Source organism: Podarcis melisellensis (assembly GCF_964234715.1).
Source record: "Podarcis melisellensis genome assembly, chromosome: 8".
NCBI lineage: Eukaryota > Metazoa > Chordata > Lepidosauria > Squamata > Lacertidae > Podarcis > Podarcis melisellensis.
In genome coordinates, this window is record NC_138540.1 from 84044288 (window position 1) to 84062730 (window position 18443).

The 18443-nt window shown below is 49.8% G+C and overlaps 2 protein-coding genes across 3 annotated transcripts in view; both read right to left on the reverse strand.

Annotated features, from left to right (window-relative positions):
* Window positions 1-3967, reverse strand: part of FOXA3 (forkhead box A3) — a 33986-nt gene extending 30019 nt beyond the window's left edge. The window contains exons 1-2 of one of the 2 annotated variants that reach the window (XM_081922243.1): window positions 3688-3967; window positions 2843-3532 (exon numbers count right to left, since the gene is read on the reverse strand). In XM_081922243.1, the coding sequence (XP_081778369.1) occupies window positions 2843-2914 (72 nt within the window). In that variant the 5' untranslated portion in view covers window positions 2915-3532; window positions 3688-3967. Of the gene's footprint in view, window positions 1-2842; window positions 3542-3687 lie in introns of those variants that run through there. The other variant, XM_081922244.1, reaches the window with a different exon arrangement.
* An 11426-nt stretch (window positions 3968-15393) lies between these two features.
* On the reverse strand, window positions 15394-18443 carry IRF2BP1 (interferon regulatory factor 2 binding protein 1). Its single transcript, XM_081922140.1, has one exon. The coding sequence runs from the start codon at window positions 18361-18363 to the stop codon at window positions 16555-16557; it is 1809 nt and encodes a 602-aa protein (XP_081778266.1). The 5' UTR covers window positions 18364-18443; the 3' UTR covers window positions 15394-16554.

Below are 18443 nucleotides of genomic sequence, written 5' to 3' on the forward strand. Positions count from 1 at the left end.
CAAGCAAGTGTCCATTGAATTTTGATCTTAGGCTTTTAAAAAAGAGACTTCTGTTTGAGTACATTATGCGCAGAATGGTATAATAATAATAATAATAATAATAATAATAATAATAATAATAATAATATATTATTTATACCCCCGTCCATCTGGCTGGGTTTCCCCAGCCACTCTAGACGGCTCCCAACCGTCCTATCTAAAAGTCAGTTGTTTATTTCCTTGACATCTGAAGGGAGGGTGTTCCACAAGGTGGGTGCCACTACCAAGAAGGCCCTCTGCCTAGTTCCCTGTAACCTCATTTCTCGCAGGGAGGGAACCACCAAAAGGCCCTCGGACCTCAGTGTCCAGGCTGAACAATGGGGGTGGAGATGCTCCTTCAGATATACTGGGCCTTTGAGGCCCTTTAGGGCTTTAAAGCTCAGCACCAACACTTTGAATTGTGCTCGGAAACGTACTGGGAGCCGATGTACGTCTTTCAGGACTGGTGTTATATGGTCTCGACGGCCGCTCCCAGTCCCCACCCAGTCTAGCTGCCAGAATGAATGTTTTTGGGAGCAATCCTGGCCCCCCGTGCATTGTTGAGAGAGCGCAAGGAACTACAGTGGTACCTCGGGTTACATACACTTCAGGTTACAGACTCCGCTAACCTAGAAATAGTACCTCAGGTTAAGAACTTTGCTTCAGGATGAGAACAGAAATCGTGCTCCGGCGGCGCGGTGGCAGCAGGAGGCCCCATTAGCTAAAGTGGTGCTTCAGGTTAAGAACAGTTTCAGGTTCAGAACGGACCTCCGGAACAAATTAAGTTCTTAACCCGAGGTACCACTGGGCCACGTAGCAGCAGTGGACAGGAGAGAAAGCAAAAAAGGCATGTTCGGGCGACAGAGGGCTATGCACTGCACTGCTTTTACTCCCAAACACAGGGTGTTATATATATATTTTAGGGGTGGGGGACGGACACAAGTATTGTCCCTGCCTAGAATTACAACAGCAAGCAGCTATCGCCCAAAGTGCATGGGCAACAGAGCTCAGGATCTGAAGTGCTGGCAAGCTCCTACTAACCCAAACCGTGTTGGCATTGGAGAAACCCAGCCAGTCCCCTCCATAAGGGCCACCTTGTGCCCCCTTTGGAGGCAGAGAGGGAATTAAAGCTCAGCAGTATAGATTGCATGCTTTGCATGGCTCCATCACCAGCATCCGGGATGAACTCCTTCCCAAAAACCCGGGAAGCTGATGTCAGTCACCGCAGAGTAGGTAACACGCTGCCATTTTAGAAGCCGGCGCCGCGACCTAGCCGACACCTGGTCGGAGGCAGGAGGCTGAGGAGCAACATGTTGGGATTATAAGCTTCTTTGCTCAGTAATTAAATTTAATTAAAAACGAAAGAAATATGACACCACGTTTTCCTTTTTCTCCCACCTCCAAGACCCTGCAACCGCAGTTTTAATTTATATTGTTGCAACGGCAGGGAGGCGAGGGAATATGGAATCGACGGCAAAGTTTTCCAACCGCAAGAAAGGTGGCTTTGAGATTAGAAAGAGCTTGCAGGAGCCACGGGAGAAAATGGCTCTTTTTGGGATACGGGACCAAGACGATATTGGTACATGCTGCGTCGGCTTAAGAGAAAGTTGGTTTTTTGAAAGACCCAGCTCCCGTTTTTGGAATGTAAAGTACTAAGGCGGCCTGGGCCCTTAGGTGTTGCGATCGACCTGGTCGGAGGCTTCCTTTAGAAAACTTTACAGACTGTAACCATAAAACCATGGCCATAAAAACGGCGAGGTAAACACCCATGGGGGGTTGGAGACGTCATTTGGCCCATAATCAGAGGTTGTAAATAAACGGTTGGATGCCAGGTGGTAAGAACAGAGCTGGGTGACCCATAGCTTCCGTGCCCTTCCAGTGGCACCTGGGGTAGAGCCATGGTGACGCCGTGGCAGACCACATGCCTTGCATGTAGAAGGTTCAATCCCCAATCTCTGGGAAGGATTCTGTGTCCGAAACCTTGGAGAGGCACAGCCAGTCCTCTGAGGTGGACAGGCCCATGGACTGACCAGATACAATGCAGCAAGCTTTTGTTTCATTTTGACTGGCCTTAGCTAGGCCAGAACTCTGGAATAATGGGGTCTGATCTAGGAAGGCAACTCTTAACATCTCTAGGAACACAAGAAGAACCTCCTGGGTCAAGCTGGTGGTGGCCCAGCAGACTGTTCTCACAGTGACCCAGCTATATCCCACAAGCAGGACCTGGGTGCGAAACCTACTCTCCCCCCTTGGGATTCCCAGAAACTGGTATTATTCAGAAGTTTTACTGCCCACAACAGTGGAAGAAAAACATAGCCACTAGTAGCTCCATGGATAGTCTTACGCTCCATGGATTTGCCTAACCCTGTTTTAGAGGCACCCAATCTGGGGTCTACCACTGCCCCTTCTAAGAGTGAATTCTACATGTTACTGAATTCCACAAGGTTGAATTGCTGAACTAAATTATACCGCCTGCTATTTTTCCTTCCTTTTAAGTTGTCGACAGGTAGAATACGCAGTCTCTGTCTGCCTAGTAGAGATGCCCGGGACAGTTCCTTATAACAACAGGAGTTTTGAGCGGCATATTCTGATAAAGGAAGTATATAGCCCAACACTCTGGAAGTACACAAGAGAGTTTTCAAGATTGCAGTACAGCCAGGTCTCACAGTTAACATTATATCTCATGCATGTCTTAAATAGAGCAGTCACAGTTGCTTCTTTTAAACCCTACTCCTTAAAATAAAAAAAGGCATCCATTCCCAAGTTATTCCCAAATTATTCCCAAGTTGTTGGGGTTATTTTTTTTGCCCTATTTGGCACCTACCTCCGTGGGTTCGTTGTAGTATGAAGTCCATTCGGAAATGTCGTGCGATTCCATCTTGACAGAGCCCAGCATTCCAAAATCCCAGTAAGAAAGGGGGGAAAGGGAATCTTGCGAGCGCACACTAATTTTTTTATATATTTTTTAAAATCCTGGAATTGTTTTCTTTGCGGGGTTTAGTTATTGCTATTCTTTGTCTTCTCAAAAAAAAAATATAGGTTCTTTCTGAAATCCACCCACCAAAGAGTCTGGTGCCAAATTAACTGTCCGCCTCCTCCTTTCGCCTCCCCTGAAAATGCACAGGAGCACTTTGGCAGCAGAGTTAAAGGAATCAACAGGCTTCCATGGCGTAGGGCAAAGTGAGACGATCCCTCCAATATTGGGGCATCGAGCCCCTTGCTTCCTCCCGCGGGATGTTTCCGTGACACGCTTGCTGACCGCTGCCGTGTAGACCTGAACTGCTGCGTGTCCTCAGCTTGCCTCCCAAGCAGATGAAGGGCTGTCCCTCTGGACAGAACCAAGTCTTTATAAAGCCAGGCTTTTGCTCTCGATACTCCACCCGCTGGATGGCAATCAGAGTCTTCTTACCTGAGGTTTATCCCAGCCGGCTGGGCCAGGTTACCTCTGCCACCTTGTGGAAGAGAGGAGTTCGGCAAGAAAGCTGGCAGCCAAGTGGGTATCACACGGCAGAGGCTCTTGTGGGTTAAACAGTGGCGTAGCGTGGGTTGTCAGCACCCGGGTCAAGGCAAGTAATTTGTGCCCCCTAACCCGTGGATTTGCGCCCCCTAACCCTAACCCCCAGATGTTGTGCCCGGTGCGGCCGGCCCCCCCTTCACCCCCCACGCTACGCCACTGGGGTTAAATGACACTCAAGCTGCATGGACAGGGATGGCTGAGGTTGGCGACTGAGGCCTGGGCAGTGAGACAGGCAAAGGGCACAGTTCGCACCCACAGCCGTCAGAAGCAGAGGGAGAACATTTGCAGTTTGTACGCTCTGCTGTTGGCAAGTTAAGAGGGCTCGCTGGGTCTCTTGTCAATTCCTTTCCCCAGTCCTGGAGCTGGTATGTTCAAGGGAAACTTGGCGTTTTCGTTTTGAGTGGTGAGGGGATTAAGGTTGCCAACTTTAAACTAGGCCTTGCAGCTGTTCCTTAAGCAGTAGTTCTGTGTACAGGGAAAATATTTGCCTCTGTAGTGTGAAGAACTTCTAAATACCTGCAACAAGTGGCCGGTGTTAAAAACACGAGGTTACCCGGGATCGGTCGGCAAACCAATAATAATAATAATAATAATAATAATAATAATAATATATTTATACCCCGCCCATTTGGCCAAGCCTCCCCAGCAACTATGGGTGGTTTCCAACAAAATATTAAAATAGAGTAATGCATCAAACATTAAAAGCTTCCCTAAACTGGGCTGCCTTCAGATGTCTTCTAAAAGTCTGGTAGTTGTTCTTCTCTTTGACATCTGAGGGGAGGGCATTCCACAGGGTGGGTGCCACCACCGAGGAGGCCCTCTGCCTGGTTCCCTGTACCTTGGCTTCTCACAGTGAGGGAACCGCCAGAAGGCCCTTAGCGCTGGACCTCAGTGTCTGGATAGAATGATGGGGGTGGAGATGCTCCTTCAGGTATACTGGACCGAGGCCGTTTAGGGCTTTAAAGGTCAGCACCAACACTTTGAGTTGTGCTCGGAAACGTACTGGGAGCCAATGTAGGACTTTCAAGACTGGTGTTATATAGTCTCAGTGGCCAGTCGCAGTCACCAGTCTAGCTGCCGTGTTCTGGATTAATTGCTGTTTCCGGGTCACCTTCAAAGGTAGCCCCACGTAGAGCGCATTGCAGTAGTCTAAGCGGGAGATAACCAGAGCATGCACCACTCTGGCGAGACAGTCTGTGGGCAGGTAGGGTCTCAGCCTGCGTACCAGATGGAGCTGATAAACAGCTGCCCTGGACACAGATTTGACCTGCGCCTCCATGGACAGCTGTGAGTCCATGAACAGCTGCGCCATAAGAGTTTCTCCATCCTTGATTTTTTGGGGGAACCACATGCGATTATTTCTCAAGGGCAGCTACATTTCTGGCCCATTCCAACAAGAAAGAAAAGTGGGAGGCATTTAAAAAAAAGCCAGGGTGGCTGCATAAGGAACTTACAGGTGAGCTGGTACTTAAGAAGGGCATGTATAAGAAACGGAAGAAAGGGGAAATCGCAAAGGAAGAGTATACATGCATAGCCGGCAGTTGCAGGGAGAAGGTCAGACAGGCCAAAGCTCAAAATGAGCTCAGGCTTGTTAGAGAGGTTGGAAAAAAGGTTTAGTTGGCTGTTTGAAGCAAGAGGAAAAACATGCAGGTAGTAGGTCCTCTGTGGAGAAGAAGGAGAATTGCTGCTAAGTGATAAAGAGAAGGTGGATGTTATGTACTGAAGTTCTCACCCTGGGCCAGTAAGGGAATACTGTAGATAGTTTTCACTCAGGTCCACATATGCAAATAAGGGATTGAAAGTGACGTTCAGTGATTGGATAGTTACAGAAAGTTGCTACAGTTGCGTTGCACTGGAGCTCTATATAAGCAGGCTGGCTGAACCCTTCAGTTCAGTTCTGTTCTGGCCTGTGAATAAACAAGAGCTGTTTGAAGAATCGCTGTGTCGTCTGATATGTTCACCCACAACTTAACACTGGAACTGCTCAACACCTACTTTGCCTCTCCCTCCACTCAAAAGGAAAGCATTGCCCCGCCTGGTGATGACAGAATAAATGATGCGAGGAGGGAGCTGCAGGCCAAGACTGCTGGGGACTGAACCTGGGAGCTTCCACATACAGAGCGATTGCTTTGCCACTGAGCTACAGTCCTGCCATACTCCCAGCTCACTCGGGTACCCTTTACCATGAGGGGACACATTCTGCAGGGTATATAAATAGGATAGCTGCACAGAGTTCAGGTGACAAGCAGGCTGTGTGTCTGGTTGAGGTGCTACTAGGCAGGGGCCGGGCTGACCTGTCAGACAATGGGTGTGTGTGTGAGTGTTTTGTGTGTGTTTGTGTGAAGGGAGGATACTCCCGTATCCAGCAGCAATCTGGACACAGAGGTTGCAGCGACACCTGATTGATTGAGTTGTTTCTGTTTTTGTTTTTTTAGAGCACAATTTTTATTAATTTAAAAAGACTACCGGCTTTTGGTACAGTTCCATGCAGTAGCTTCAATACAAGTGTACAGCAACAGACAATGTCTTTTTTTTATAAAGAATATTAAGATTTTACAAAGACATAAATACAAAATACATAAAAAAATAAAAAATGCAAAAGACGAAAAGATAAGAAAAAATTAAAAACAAATCCATTTTTTTATAACTTTAACCTCATTAGCTTGTTTCCTTGACCTCCTCACACCTCCCCTTTTTGTAATCCTATTTACATAATCAAATCAGCAAATCCTTACCCTCTTTCATTTATCTTAACTCTATATCTTAACATATTATAACTCTATAATTCCATCCATTATCAATTCCTTTTTGCATATTCTTATTAACTTTGTCGCTAATGCCACTTATTTTTAATCCAACATCATTTTAACATTCATTAATTTTGCAGTGTTTCTGCAAATAGTCTTTAAATTTATTCCAATCTTCCTCCACCAACTCTTCTCCCTGGTCTCGGATTCTGCCAGTCATTTCCGCCAATTCCATATAGTCCATCACCTTCATCTGCCACTCTTCCAGGGTGGGTAGATCTTGTGTCTTCCAATACTTTGCAATAAACAATGTCATAACATTGTTTAGTCAGTTAAAGGGAAAGACTGCATGGGAGGGTTGTGGTCTTGTTGTTTTTGCAAAAGTAAGAAGAAAGCAAGATGAACTAGGGAATGTCTCAAGTTGTTTAAATCACAGTTCTCCAGAGCTTTCGCTTTAGTTTAAACAAAACTTAGGCAACCATGCATTGTGACATTGTTACGGAAAATAGGGAAAAACACTATGGAGAATTCTGACTGGAACCGATTGATTGAGTTGATGGACCTGTTGCATTTATCTCTCAGCTGTCTTCCACGGAGCGTAAGAAGCCGTCCATTGTTCCTCTCTTCCCCCACGTTAGCCTCGCAACAATCCTGTGAGGGGCGTTAGGCGTGGTGAGCGTGGTGTCGTGGTTAGAGCAGAGGTTTCCAAATAGTGTGTCGTGACACATTAGTGTGTCGCGGCTGTGTTGTGTGAACGCTCCCCATGCTCCTTCCAGGGCTGGAAAAGGATTAGTTTAACCTCCAATTTGCTGGTAAAGCTGAGTTACTGTGTCGTGAAATGATGCGTGTCTAAAAAGTGTGCCATCAGCCTGCAAAGGTTGGAAAGCTCTGGGTTAGAGTGTCAGACTAGGACCTGGGAGATGATGTCCAAAAGTTCAAGGGGCTTATGCAGCTAAAAGTCCGCATGTGTGGAGGAGCCCAGTTTCCCCACTAAAAACACCCCAAAACTATCGATAGCCTCATGTCCATCGACAACAAAAACTGATCTTGAAAATGCAACACCAAGCATTTGGGGAAATTTTGGCTCATCAAATTCCGGCCTGCATTGACACTCCAGGCTGCTTCTCCCCCTTAAAACCCAGCTCAAAACCCATATCTCAGCCTTCACCCGAACTAGACATCTATTCAATGACCATACAAAGTCATCACATACAGAGGTGAGCCATTGGTCCAAATAGGCTGGTATTGTCTACTCTGTGACTGCTGGTAGCTCCAAGAGGTCACAACTGGAGGTCTTTTCCTGATCTGGTAACTGAAATCCTTTAACTGGGGTGGTGTTTGGGTTCTTTTGGATGTGAAAAATTTGGCTCCCTCTCAAGATTCCATAGAGCCTGAATTGCATGCAAATCCTCATTTGCTTGTTCCATTTTCCTTTTCTACTGACCCCCTCTTCTCTTTCTCCCACCCCTGTCTAAATTCAGATTGTAAGTTACTTGTGGCAGGGACTTGACTTTTGCCTTTGGTACCCTGTAAAGCTCCATATAAGGGACATGGGTGGCGCTGTGGGTTAAACCACAGAGCCTAGGACTTGCCGATCAGAAGGTCGCAGTTCAAATCCCCGTGACGGGGTGAGCTCCCGTTGCTCGGTCCCTGCTCCTGCCCACCTAGCAGTTCAAAAGCATGTCAAAGTGCAAGTAGATAAATAGGTACCGCTCCGGCGGGAAGGTAAACGGCGTTTCCGTGCGCTGCTCTGGTTCGCCAGAAGCAGCTTAGTCATGCTGGCCACATGACCCAGAAGCTGTATGCCGGCTCCCTCGGCCAATAAAGCCGAGATGAGCGCCACAACCCCAGAGTCGGTCACAACTGGACCTAACAGTCAGGGGTCCCTTTACCTTTACCTTTACCTTTAAGGCTCCATATACACCCATGAAACTGGCTGGTTAGTTCACAGTATGTGAAATTCTGCTTTCGGTAGGTGGAATTTTGTTTCATCCCCTTCATTCATTCAACTTTTAATTTATTTATTATTGTTTTTTATTAAAGATTTTATTGGGTTACAAAAGCACATACATCGCCTGGATTTTCAGATCATGAAATCCTTCCTGCAGATCAGCTGTAATTGATGTGAGACTTTAACGTCTCGCATTAGGTACTCCTGCCCGTACGGGCCAGTCTTGCCAGACTCTGGGGTTGTGCGCCCATCTCACTTAAGAGGCCAGGGGCCAGCGCTGTCCGGAGACACTTCCGGGTCACATGGCCAGCGTGACATCGCTGCTCTGGCGAGCCAGAGCCGCACACGGAAACGCCGTTTACCTTCCCGCTGGTAAGCGGTCCCTATTTATCTACTTGCACCCGGAGGTGCTTTCGAACTGCTAGGTTGGCAGGCGCTGGGACTGAGCAGCGGGAGCGCACCCCGCCGCAGGGATTCGAACCGCCGACCTTTCGATCGGCAAGTCCTAGGCGCTGAGGCTCTAACCCACAGCGCCACCTGCGTCCCTACAACGTCTCGCATTACAGCCATTGTTATCTGCGATTGTTGCTGTCATATTATCATGGAGGAGCCGAATGATGTTCAAAGAACAGTCACAGTGAAAGGTTGGGGGAGAAGAGAGGATTCACCTTCCTTTTCCTTCTTAAAGTGGATGAGCACTTTAATCTACTTTAAATATTCAAATCACTTCGGGTATGCATGTGTTAATTGGCTTATCCATGCCAGAATGTCTGTGTTATCACCAACTGCTTTTTTGTGTGAATGGCAGAGCTCAGGGATGGGATTATCACCACCCCGCTTTTCTGCATTTTGCTTCCTCCTGATTTCCTCATAAAGAATTGTTTTGCTGGATCAGGCCTGTGGCCAATCTAATCCAGCATCCTGTTTTCACAGTGGCCAACCAAATGCCTGTAGGACCCCAGCAAGCAAGATTTGAACACAGGACCAACTCTCCCCTCCTGTGGTTTCCAGGAACTGGGATTTAAAAGCATTGCTGCCTCCATTTTCAGAGACTGAGCGCCATCACTGGGGTTCAAAGCCACCCATAGCCCTCTCCTCCATGAATTTCTCCGGTCCTGTTTTAAAACCAAGGACACTCACTGGAAGAGTGGCAGATGAAGGTGATGGACTATATGGAATTGGCGGAAATGACTGGCAGAATCCGAGACCTGGGAGAAGAGTTGGTTGGAAGAAGATTGGAAGAAATTTAAAGACTATCTGCAGAAACACTGTAAAATTAATGAATGTTAAAATGATGTTGGATTGAAAATAAGTGGCATTAGCATCAAAGTTAATAAGAATATGCAAAAATGAATTGATAATGGATGAAAATATAGAGTTATAATATGTTAAGATACAGAGTTAAGATAAATGAAAGAGGGTAAGGATTTGCTGATTTGATTATGTAAATGGGAATACAAAAAGGGGAGGTGTGAGGAGGTCAAGGAAATAAGCTAATGAGTTTAAAGTTTTAAAAAAATGGATTTGTTTTTAATTTTTTCTATTCGTTTTTTGTATTTTGAATTTTTTTATGTATTTTTGTACGTTTTCTTTTTTATCTTTTTCTTTTCATATCTTTTTTTTGTATTTTGTAAATCTATGTCTTTGTAAAATCTCAATAAATATTCTACTGCAAAAAATAAAAAAAATAAAACCAAGGACACTCAGGTCTGGTTTTCCTGTCTGCCTGATTAAGATCAGCTCATTTTTAGCCTTTTCGCCTTTCTTTTCATAGCTGGCCTCAGGTGGCCTCAGTAGCCCAGAGTGCCTTCCATCAGCTTCGGCTGGTGGCCCAGCTACGCCCCTATCTGGACAGGGGTAGCCTCACTACTCTGGCAACCTCAAGGTTAGATTCCTGCAACACTTTATATGTAGGGCTGCCTCTGAAGATGATTCAGAAACTTCAGCCAGTGCAGAATTCAGCGGCCAGGTTGCTCACCGGAGCAAGACGGTTTGAACATACGACGCCGATCCTGGTCCGACTGCACTGGCCGCCAGTTAGTTTCCGGGCCCAATTCAAAGTGCTGGTTTTGACCTGTAAAGCCTTAAACGGCTCAGGACCGCAATACCTCAAGGACTGCCTCTTTCCATATGAACCTCCTCGGACCCTGGGATCATCTTCTGAGGCCCTCCTTCGTGTGCCTTCTCCTCGAGAGGTCCAGAGGGTGGCAACACGAGAACGGGGCCTTCTCTGCAGTGGCTCCTTGTTTGTGGAATGAATCTCCTGAGGGAAGTTCGCCTGGCGCCTTCATTATACACCTTTAGGCGACAGGCAGAAGCATACCTTTTTAACCAGGCCTTTGGTTGATCTGACTTACATCCTATGCCCTTTTAAAATGTGGGGTTTTTTGGGGGGGGCTATTGGGTTGTTGTATTTATTTTTTATAAGGTCTTTTGTGGTTTTATATCTTGATTTTATTCTGTGAACTGCCATGAGACCCCCCCCCCCCAGGTATAGGGCGGTACAGTGGTACCACAGGTTACATATGCTTCAGGTTACACACTCCGCTAACCCAGAAATGGTGCTTCAGGTTAAGAACTTTGCTTCAGGATGAGAACAGAAATTGTGCTCCGGCGGCAGAGTGGCAGCGGGAGGCCCCATTAGCTAAAGTGGTGCTTCAGGTTAAGAACAGTTTCAGGTTAAGAATGGACCTCCGGAACGAATTAAGTACTTAACCCAAGGAACCACTGTATATAAACTCAATAAATAATAAACGAACAACAACAACAGATACTCCCATCCACAGCAGCTGACAGCCCTTGGTGGACTGTTTCCTTGTCGTGCTGTCCATCTCTTTCCCATAACCCCTTGGGCATGTGCACAGGTATTTCTGTACCTGTCCCGCCCCCCCCAAAGTGTCCAAGAGCAAATGCCACCAGATTGTCGTTTAGTTTCTGTTAAGCCGACAGAGGTGTTGCACCAGGTGTGTTGCTGAAGGGTAAGGCAACCAATAGCTGCTAGCCGCAGGGCCTCTGTTCTCCCTTCACTTTCCCATTTGCTGAGAATCCCTGGGGAGATTTGCACTCACAGAATTTCCTTTTGGGGTGGGGGTTGGGGGCATCTGGTTGGCCCCCGTGAGAAAAAGATGCTAGACTAGGGTGGTCCGATCGAGCTCCAGGGCTCTTCTTCAGACGGGACACGTAGCCGCGCTCAAATTCTGATAAAGTCACCTTGTAGAAGACCACGCTATTAATATTTGAAATCCTAATGTATGTACATGGGACACGGGTGGCGCTGTGGTCTAAACCACAGAGCCTAGGGCTGGCTGATCAGAAGGTCGGTGGTTCGAACCCTCGCAACGGGGTGAGCTCCTGTTGCTCGGTCCCAGCTCCTGCCAACCTAGCAGTTCGAAAGCACGTCAAAGTGCAAGTAAATAAATAGGTACCACTCCGGCAGGAAGGTAAACGGCGTTTCCGTGCGCTGCTCTGGTTCTCCAGAAGCGGCTTAGTCATGCTGGCCACATGACCCGGAAGCTATACGCCGGCTCCCTCAGCCAGTAAAGCGAGATGAGCACCGCAACCCCAGTCATCCATGACTGGACCTAACAGTCAGGAGTACCTTTAGGTAAAGGTAAATCTCTGTGTTGAATGGTCACTTTAAAATGTGAAGGTTCATTACTGTTTCACAAGTTGTGTATGTCTTTAAGAGCCAGGGCCAAGGCAGATAACGAGACCCAGTTTTACAGCTGTGAAACATAGCAGGTGCTGCTGAGTTGTATTGATTAAGCTGTGTCAGCAATTAGGTGTAGTATATAAGGAGCAGCACCTAGCTCTCCCATTACCCTGGGGGGTGGGTTGGTGGTCGGGTCTGGTCTGGTCTGGTCTGGTCTGGTCTGGTCTGGTCTGGTCTGGTCTGGTCTGGTCTGGTCTGATGTGATGTGATGTTGATGTATTTAGTGTATAAGGAGTTTTTGTTTTTGTTTTTAAAACCTTGTTTAAGTTATTTTTGAGTCCCTTTTTAATGCATGGTCTCCCCAGCAGGCTCTCTGCAGCGCTGCTGAACTGTAAATAGCCAACACCCTGACCATTAGGTCCAGTCGTGGCCGACTCTGGGGTTGCAGCGCTCATCTCCCTTTATTGGCTGAGGGAGCCGGCATACTGCTTCCGGGTCATGTGGCCAGCATGACTAAGCCGCTTCTGGCGAACCAGAGCAGCGCACAGAAGCGCCGTTTACCTTCCCGCCGGAGTGGTACCTATTTATCTACTTGCACTTTGAGTTGCTTTCGAACTGCTAGGTTGGCAGGAGCAGGGACCGAGCAACGGGAGCTCACCCCGCCGCGGGGATTTGAACCGCTGACCTTCTGATTGGCAAGCCCTAGGCTCTGTGGTTTAACCCATGTACAGCCTCCAAAGTAAAACCCACCCACCCCGATGCTTACAGATCTTGAGAAAATAGCTCCTCCAAACTGGGCTGCTAAAATCCCAGGTTGCCTTGATGTGAAAGTTGGTGGAAACAGACATGTTTCCCTTGGTGTGGAGGCCATCAGAGACGAAATGGCAAGCTTTGCGCTCAGGTGAGGAGCAAACCGGAGGAGGCGTGTAGAGGTTACCAACCCAACCACCACCACACATGGCAAACTGCTTATTCCCCCGCCCCCCACAATAAGGAGCTACTGTGCTTCCACACCAGTTATGATTGTGTGTAATAGGTTGTTTTTAAAGTGTGTTTTCATGATGTCATGTGGACAGCGTGCAAAAACGTGGCACATGTGAGCAGCACAGTATTCCACTATAAATCTGAACCTGGTAGCGCTGGCAATGCGTCTGATGAAGTTCACAAAAGCTTGTGCCGTAAGAAGTGTGTTGTTTATCTTCTAGGTAGGAGTAGTGATCAGCATTTTCCAACGTTACACCACCGAGATGGATTTGCGGTGCTGCAGAGGGGTTATTTTGTAGTTATCTTTCCACAAGAGCCGACGTTGATGCCAAAATCCAGCATCGCCTAAGCTCTGCGAACGCGGCTATGAAGTGCAGGGAAACCAAAATGCTGGTTTACAAAGCTATTGTACAGTGGTACCTCGGGTTACAAATACTTTGGGTTACAGACTCCGCTAACCCGGAAGTAGTACCTCGGGTTAAGAACTTTGCCCCAGGATGAGAACAGAAATCGTGCACTAGCAGCATGGCAGCAGCGGGAGGCCCCATTAGCTAAAGTGGTACCTCAGGTTAAGAATGGTTTCAGGTTAAGAACGGACCTCCAGAATGAATTAAGTTCATAACCAGAAGTACCACTGTACTACCAACCCTACTGTATGCTTGTGAAACATGGACCACATATAAACACCATCTCCAACTCCTCAAGACTCCATCAACGGTGTCTCCAAAATTTTTTACACATCACTTGGGAAGACAGGTGAACTAATACCAGTGTACTGGGAGAAGCAAAGATCACCAGTGTGTCTTCAACATCAGCTTCGTTGGACTGGTCATGTTGTGTGTATGCCTGATTATCATCTTCAAAAGCAAATACTCTATTCCGAACTTAAAAATGGAAAGCGTAATCCTGGTCAGCAAAAGAGCTTTAAAGATTGTCTCAGATCTAAAAAAATGAAGTATAAACACCAGCAACTGGGAAACACTGGCCTGCGAGCGCTCCAGTTGGAGAACAGCCTTTACCAAAGGTGTCATGGGCTTTGAAGACACTCGAACTCAGGACAGGACGAAAGGGAGAAACGTGCTAAGAGGAAGGCATGCTTGGCAAACCTTCACCGTGATCAACTCCCACCCGGAAACCAATGTCCCCACTGCGGAAGGACGTGTGGATCCAGAATCGGCCTCCATAGTCACTTACGGACTCCCTGTTAAAACCGTGTTTATGGAAGACAATATTACTTTGGCTACAAGTGATTGCCAAAGAAATAAATAAAAGTAGGTGTGTCACACAAATGCTCCATTTGTCCTGGATGCTTGAGTTGAGATTCCTGCATCGCAGGACCTTTTGGGTCCGCCAGCTGTTTTCAGACTACAATCCCCATCATCCTTGACCACTGGTCTTGCTAGCTAGGGATGATGGGAATTGTAGTCCCAAACATCTGGAGGGCTGGAGTTTGCCTATGCCTGGCTTAAACAGTCACCCTTAACCAACTACAGCTCCCAGAATCCTTTGGAAGAAGCCACGACTGCTTAAAGTGGTATGAAACTGCTTTAAAGTCCATAGTGCAGACGGGACCTTTGGATTATTATTTTTTAGCAGAATACGCTACCAACACACAAACTACGTGCAATAACCAAGAACGGTGGTAGTAGTAAATGGGGAAAAATAATAATCAAGTTTATTGACAGAGACGAGTAAAAGAATTACAAATAAAAAACAAATTTTAACATTCTCTCTTTCCCCTCCCCCCGGTCTTAAATGTGGGAATCCAAACTGCCCCTATCCTCTCTGCTTCTCTCCCCCCCCAAAAAAAATACAAGGTTGGCAGAACCATCTGCCCATGAGTCAAACCGATATAAAACCAGTAAGCTTCACTGCACCTTAAGTCATATACTGGTGGGTGCTGGCCAACCCTCCCATGAAAACTCACGGATGTAGGACTACCTTTCTATGGAACACAGACCCCCCTCCACCCCCCCAAATCCCTCCATTCAGAGCTGGTTATAATCTGCTCAGGAGAATATTGCCCAGTCTCTGCAATGTTTTAATCTTAGTTGGGGCTAGGAATTAAAACCCAAACAGGGGTGTGTGTCACTCTGTCATTTTGCCATTTGCCAATTCAGGGATCTCTCCTGAGTGGCCTTTTTTTAAAAAAAAATGCTCTTTTTTATTTTTGGTGTGCATGCTTAAAATCTTTTGGTATGAAAAAATACCCTCCGCCCTCTCCAGCAACAACGACAAAAATCTACACAAGAGGCACTTCTTCCATTTCCATCTCTCCCGATCACCCCCTAGTTTTCTAGACCACCTCCCCACACCCTGCCACCCCCCCAATATGATTCCCACACACTTTCCTGCCTCCCGCCTGCCCGCCCTGTTCCTGCCCAGAATGAGACAAGTGTCCAAACTGGCTAGTTACAGAAATCTGGGACTCTATGTAAAACTGCACAAATTTAGAAACTGTCCTATATACACAATGTCCGGGGAGGAGGGGTGCTGGAAGAAACGGATGAGCTGGTGGAGATACTTGTGGGTGGGATCGGGTGGGAATGGGGCACAGCACCCAGGATTAAAGGACGCCCACAAAGATTTCAGGGTCCCAAGGCTGTTTGGTCCGGGAGCGAGAGGAAGAGCAGGCTATCCACCAGAGGGGAATGTGTTTCAGTGGAGACCTGTTGTGTGTGTGTGTTGGCTGGGACACTTGGGACTTCTACAAACCCATCTTTGCACCTATCCAGGCATGGGCTAAAGACCCTGGCTTGCGGCTTGATTCCAGAAGGCTCAATGCTGCCTACACGGACTGGCAGTGCTTCTCTGCTGTCAGGGATTGAAGAGCCAACATTTTGCATGCAAAGCTGGCGAGCTACGGCCCTTCCCGAAGGATTGCCCTTCCATGCAATCGAAATGCCCCCTCCGTGTTTTACAAACAGCCTCTCTCTGAAGACCAAGTCCGGGGCCTAAGGCTCTCGCCTTCATGCCCTGCTTGTGAATTTCCCAGAAGCCTCTGGTGGACAGCAACAAGGTGCTAGGCTAAGTGGACCATTGGCCTGAGAGTCTGGTGGCAATTCCTAGGTGCTCCAGCAATAACCGGGTAGCAGAGATTCGCTTGTAAGGCGGGAGATGGCACATGCGCCCACTAGGCGCATGCCTAGCTCCCATGCCACCTCCTTAGCCACCACAGCCACATGCCTGAAAATCGGGCTCAGCCCTTTGCAGTGTGGCTGCTCAGAGTCCTGCCTCCCTCCCTGCCCCCCCCCGACTGTCCTGAACTCGCACTCGCCTCCTAGCTGGCTGGGGAAGTCCCTGAAACACATCAACAACGAGATCCCAACTGCTGTGCGATTTGCCCCACCCCTTTCGAAGACACCCCGATTCCGACGCTGCCATATTCTTTCCCCCTGCCCTCCCGTTTAAAGAGACCCCCCCCTCCCCGCAAATCAACACCCACCCCGCCCTTCCCAGACCCTCGTAGTAGGTTACATAGATGTGGCTTCATATATAAGCTTGCTATGGAAATATTATTTAAAAAATAGATTTATGTACAATGATCGCCCCAGTCCACGGCTGGCTGAAGAGGATGTCAGGCGGAGAATAAGTTACTAATTCCAGTCACTGCCATGGCGGGTGGGAGAGGGTTTCGAAGGGGTGCGCCGGCATCCCACGACCCAGCAGCTGCCCCCCTCCCTGTTCAGGGATCACGCTCCTTTTTTACTTTAACGTCTCCGGCTAAGATGGTGGCGATCTCCCCCTGCATGAAGGCCCAGGGGACGTTGGAGCCCACCAGGGGGCATTTCTCACCGCTGGGGCAATACACCTCTCCCGCGGCTCCCTGGGCTTTAATGAAATCCCGGGAGCAAGGGAAACAGAACTTGTGCCCGGGCACCGAGGGGCACTGGACAAAGTGGGTATCCTCCAGGCGCTCGTGGCAGATGGTGCAACACAGAGGGGCGCTGCTGGCAGCCCCCGAGGAATCGGGGGCGCTCTGCGTACCGCTGGGCTCAACTCCCCCGGAAGAGTGGGCCCCGGAGGAGGAAGAGGAGGAGGTGGTGGTCGCTGGACCCGGCTCGCCGTTTCGCGGGACCAGGCGGTGTTGCCCTGAGGCGGCGGGCGACGCTGGGCTGGCGCTGTTTTGCCGGGCGGTGGTGGAGTGGACCGGGTTGGTTTCCTTAGTCCCCAGGGTGTCGGCCACGTTCTTGAGGGCCGTGATGGGCGAGGGGTCGTTCCGCAAGGAGCCTTCGGGCAAGGGCCCCTGGCCGGCCGAGGCAGGCAGGTGGGCCATGCCTGACGGGTACAGGCCGCCCGACCCCTGGGGCAGCCAGTGCTGCCTCTGCTGTTGCTCCTCACCGGTCAGCTTGCCAGCTAGCTCCCCCTCCGGCTCGGGAGAGGCCTTGCGGCGCCTCATGACGGCCCGCGACGGGGGCACGGCCCTCAGCAACAGGCTGGGCGGCATGGCGCAGTTGCCGTCCAGGAACTGCTGGGGCAGGGCGTCGTGCGCCGGGGCCTCTCGGAAAAAGCGCACGCCTTCTGTGAAGAGCTCTCCGAGGAGGCGCCAGTCTCCGGTGCCGTGGCGCTTCTCGTACTCCAGGTACTTGTATCCGGACGAGATGACCTTGCCCGGGTCCTTGAGGCAGTCCTGGAACATCTGCTTGGCCACTCCGAGGACGCCGGCATAGACGCTGCCCGAGCCGCACGGGTACTCTGTGAACAGCTTCATCTCGTACTCATAGCCGGGCCGGGGCGCGGCGTCGAAGGCAAAGATCCTCCCCACCAGCGCGTGGTCCTTCTTGAAGCGCACGTTGAAGGGCGCGCAGCCGTACAGCGCCAGCAGCTGCTCACGCACCGCCTTGGGCTTGCCGTGCCACTCCTCGGCCCGCCCGCGCATGGCTTCGTTCAGCTCTGCCAGGCACTCGGCGTTGCGCTGCTTCTCCTTCTCATAGTCCGCGTAGGCCGCCCTCACCGGCTTGGCCAGCTCTCCCAGGATGGGCGACGCCATGGCCAGAGAGGCCGGCCGGCCCCCCAGCCCCGAAACGGTGGCCAGCAGGCCCTGGGGAGCTCCCATCAGTCCCTGGGGCACCAGGCTGGGCGGCACGGGGCCGATCAGCGCCCTCCTGGCCGTGGGGCTCTGCCGGCTGCCCTCGCCCTCGTCGGAGGCACGTGCCAGGCCGTTGGGCAGGCGGGGGCTGAGGGCGTAGTCGCCGCCTCCTCCTCCTCCGCCGCCTGAAAGGCGTCCCCGCTCATATCTCTCCAGGGCCCCTGCGGCGGCGCCTTCCTTGGCGTGTTTGGAGCCCTGTGGCCCCGGCGATCGCCCTTCTTGCAGGACGTGGTTCCTCTTGAGTTGCCTGGCCGTCTCGATGAGGAACTCGATGCGGTCGGCGCCTTCGAAATTGACGCATCCGCGGCACACGGCCTCGCTGAAGTCCCAGATCATGGCCCACGGCATCTTGGGCAGGTCGCACAAGTAGCACCATTGTCTGCGGGACGTCTGCACCGAAGACATCTTGGCGCCCCTCTGTCTGGCCGCCGCGCAGCAGACCCGGGATGGCGGCCTTGCCTGCCGAGGGGGGGGGGAGGGTGGAA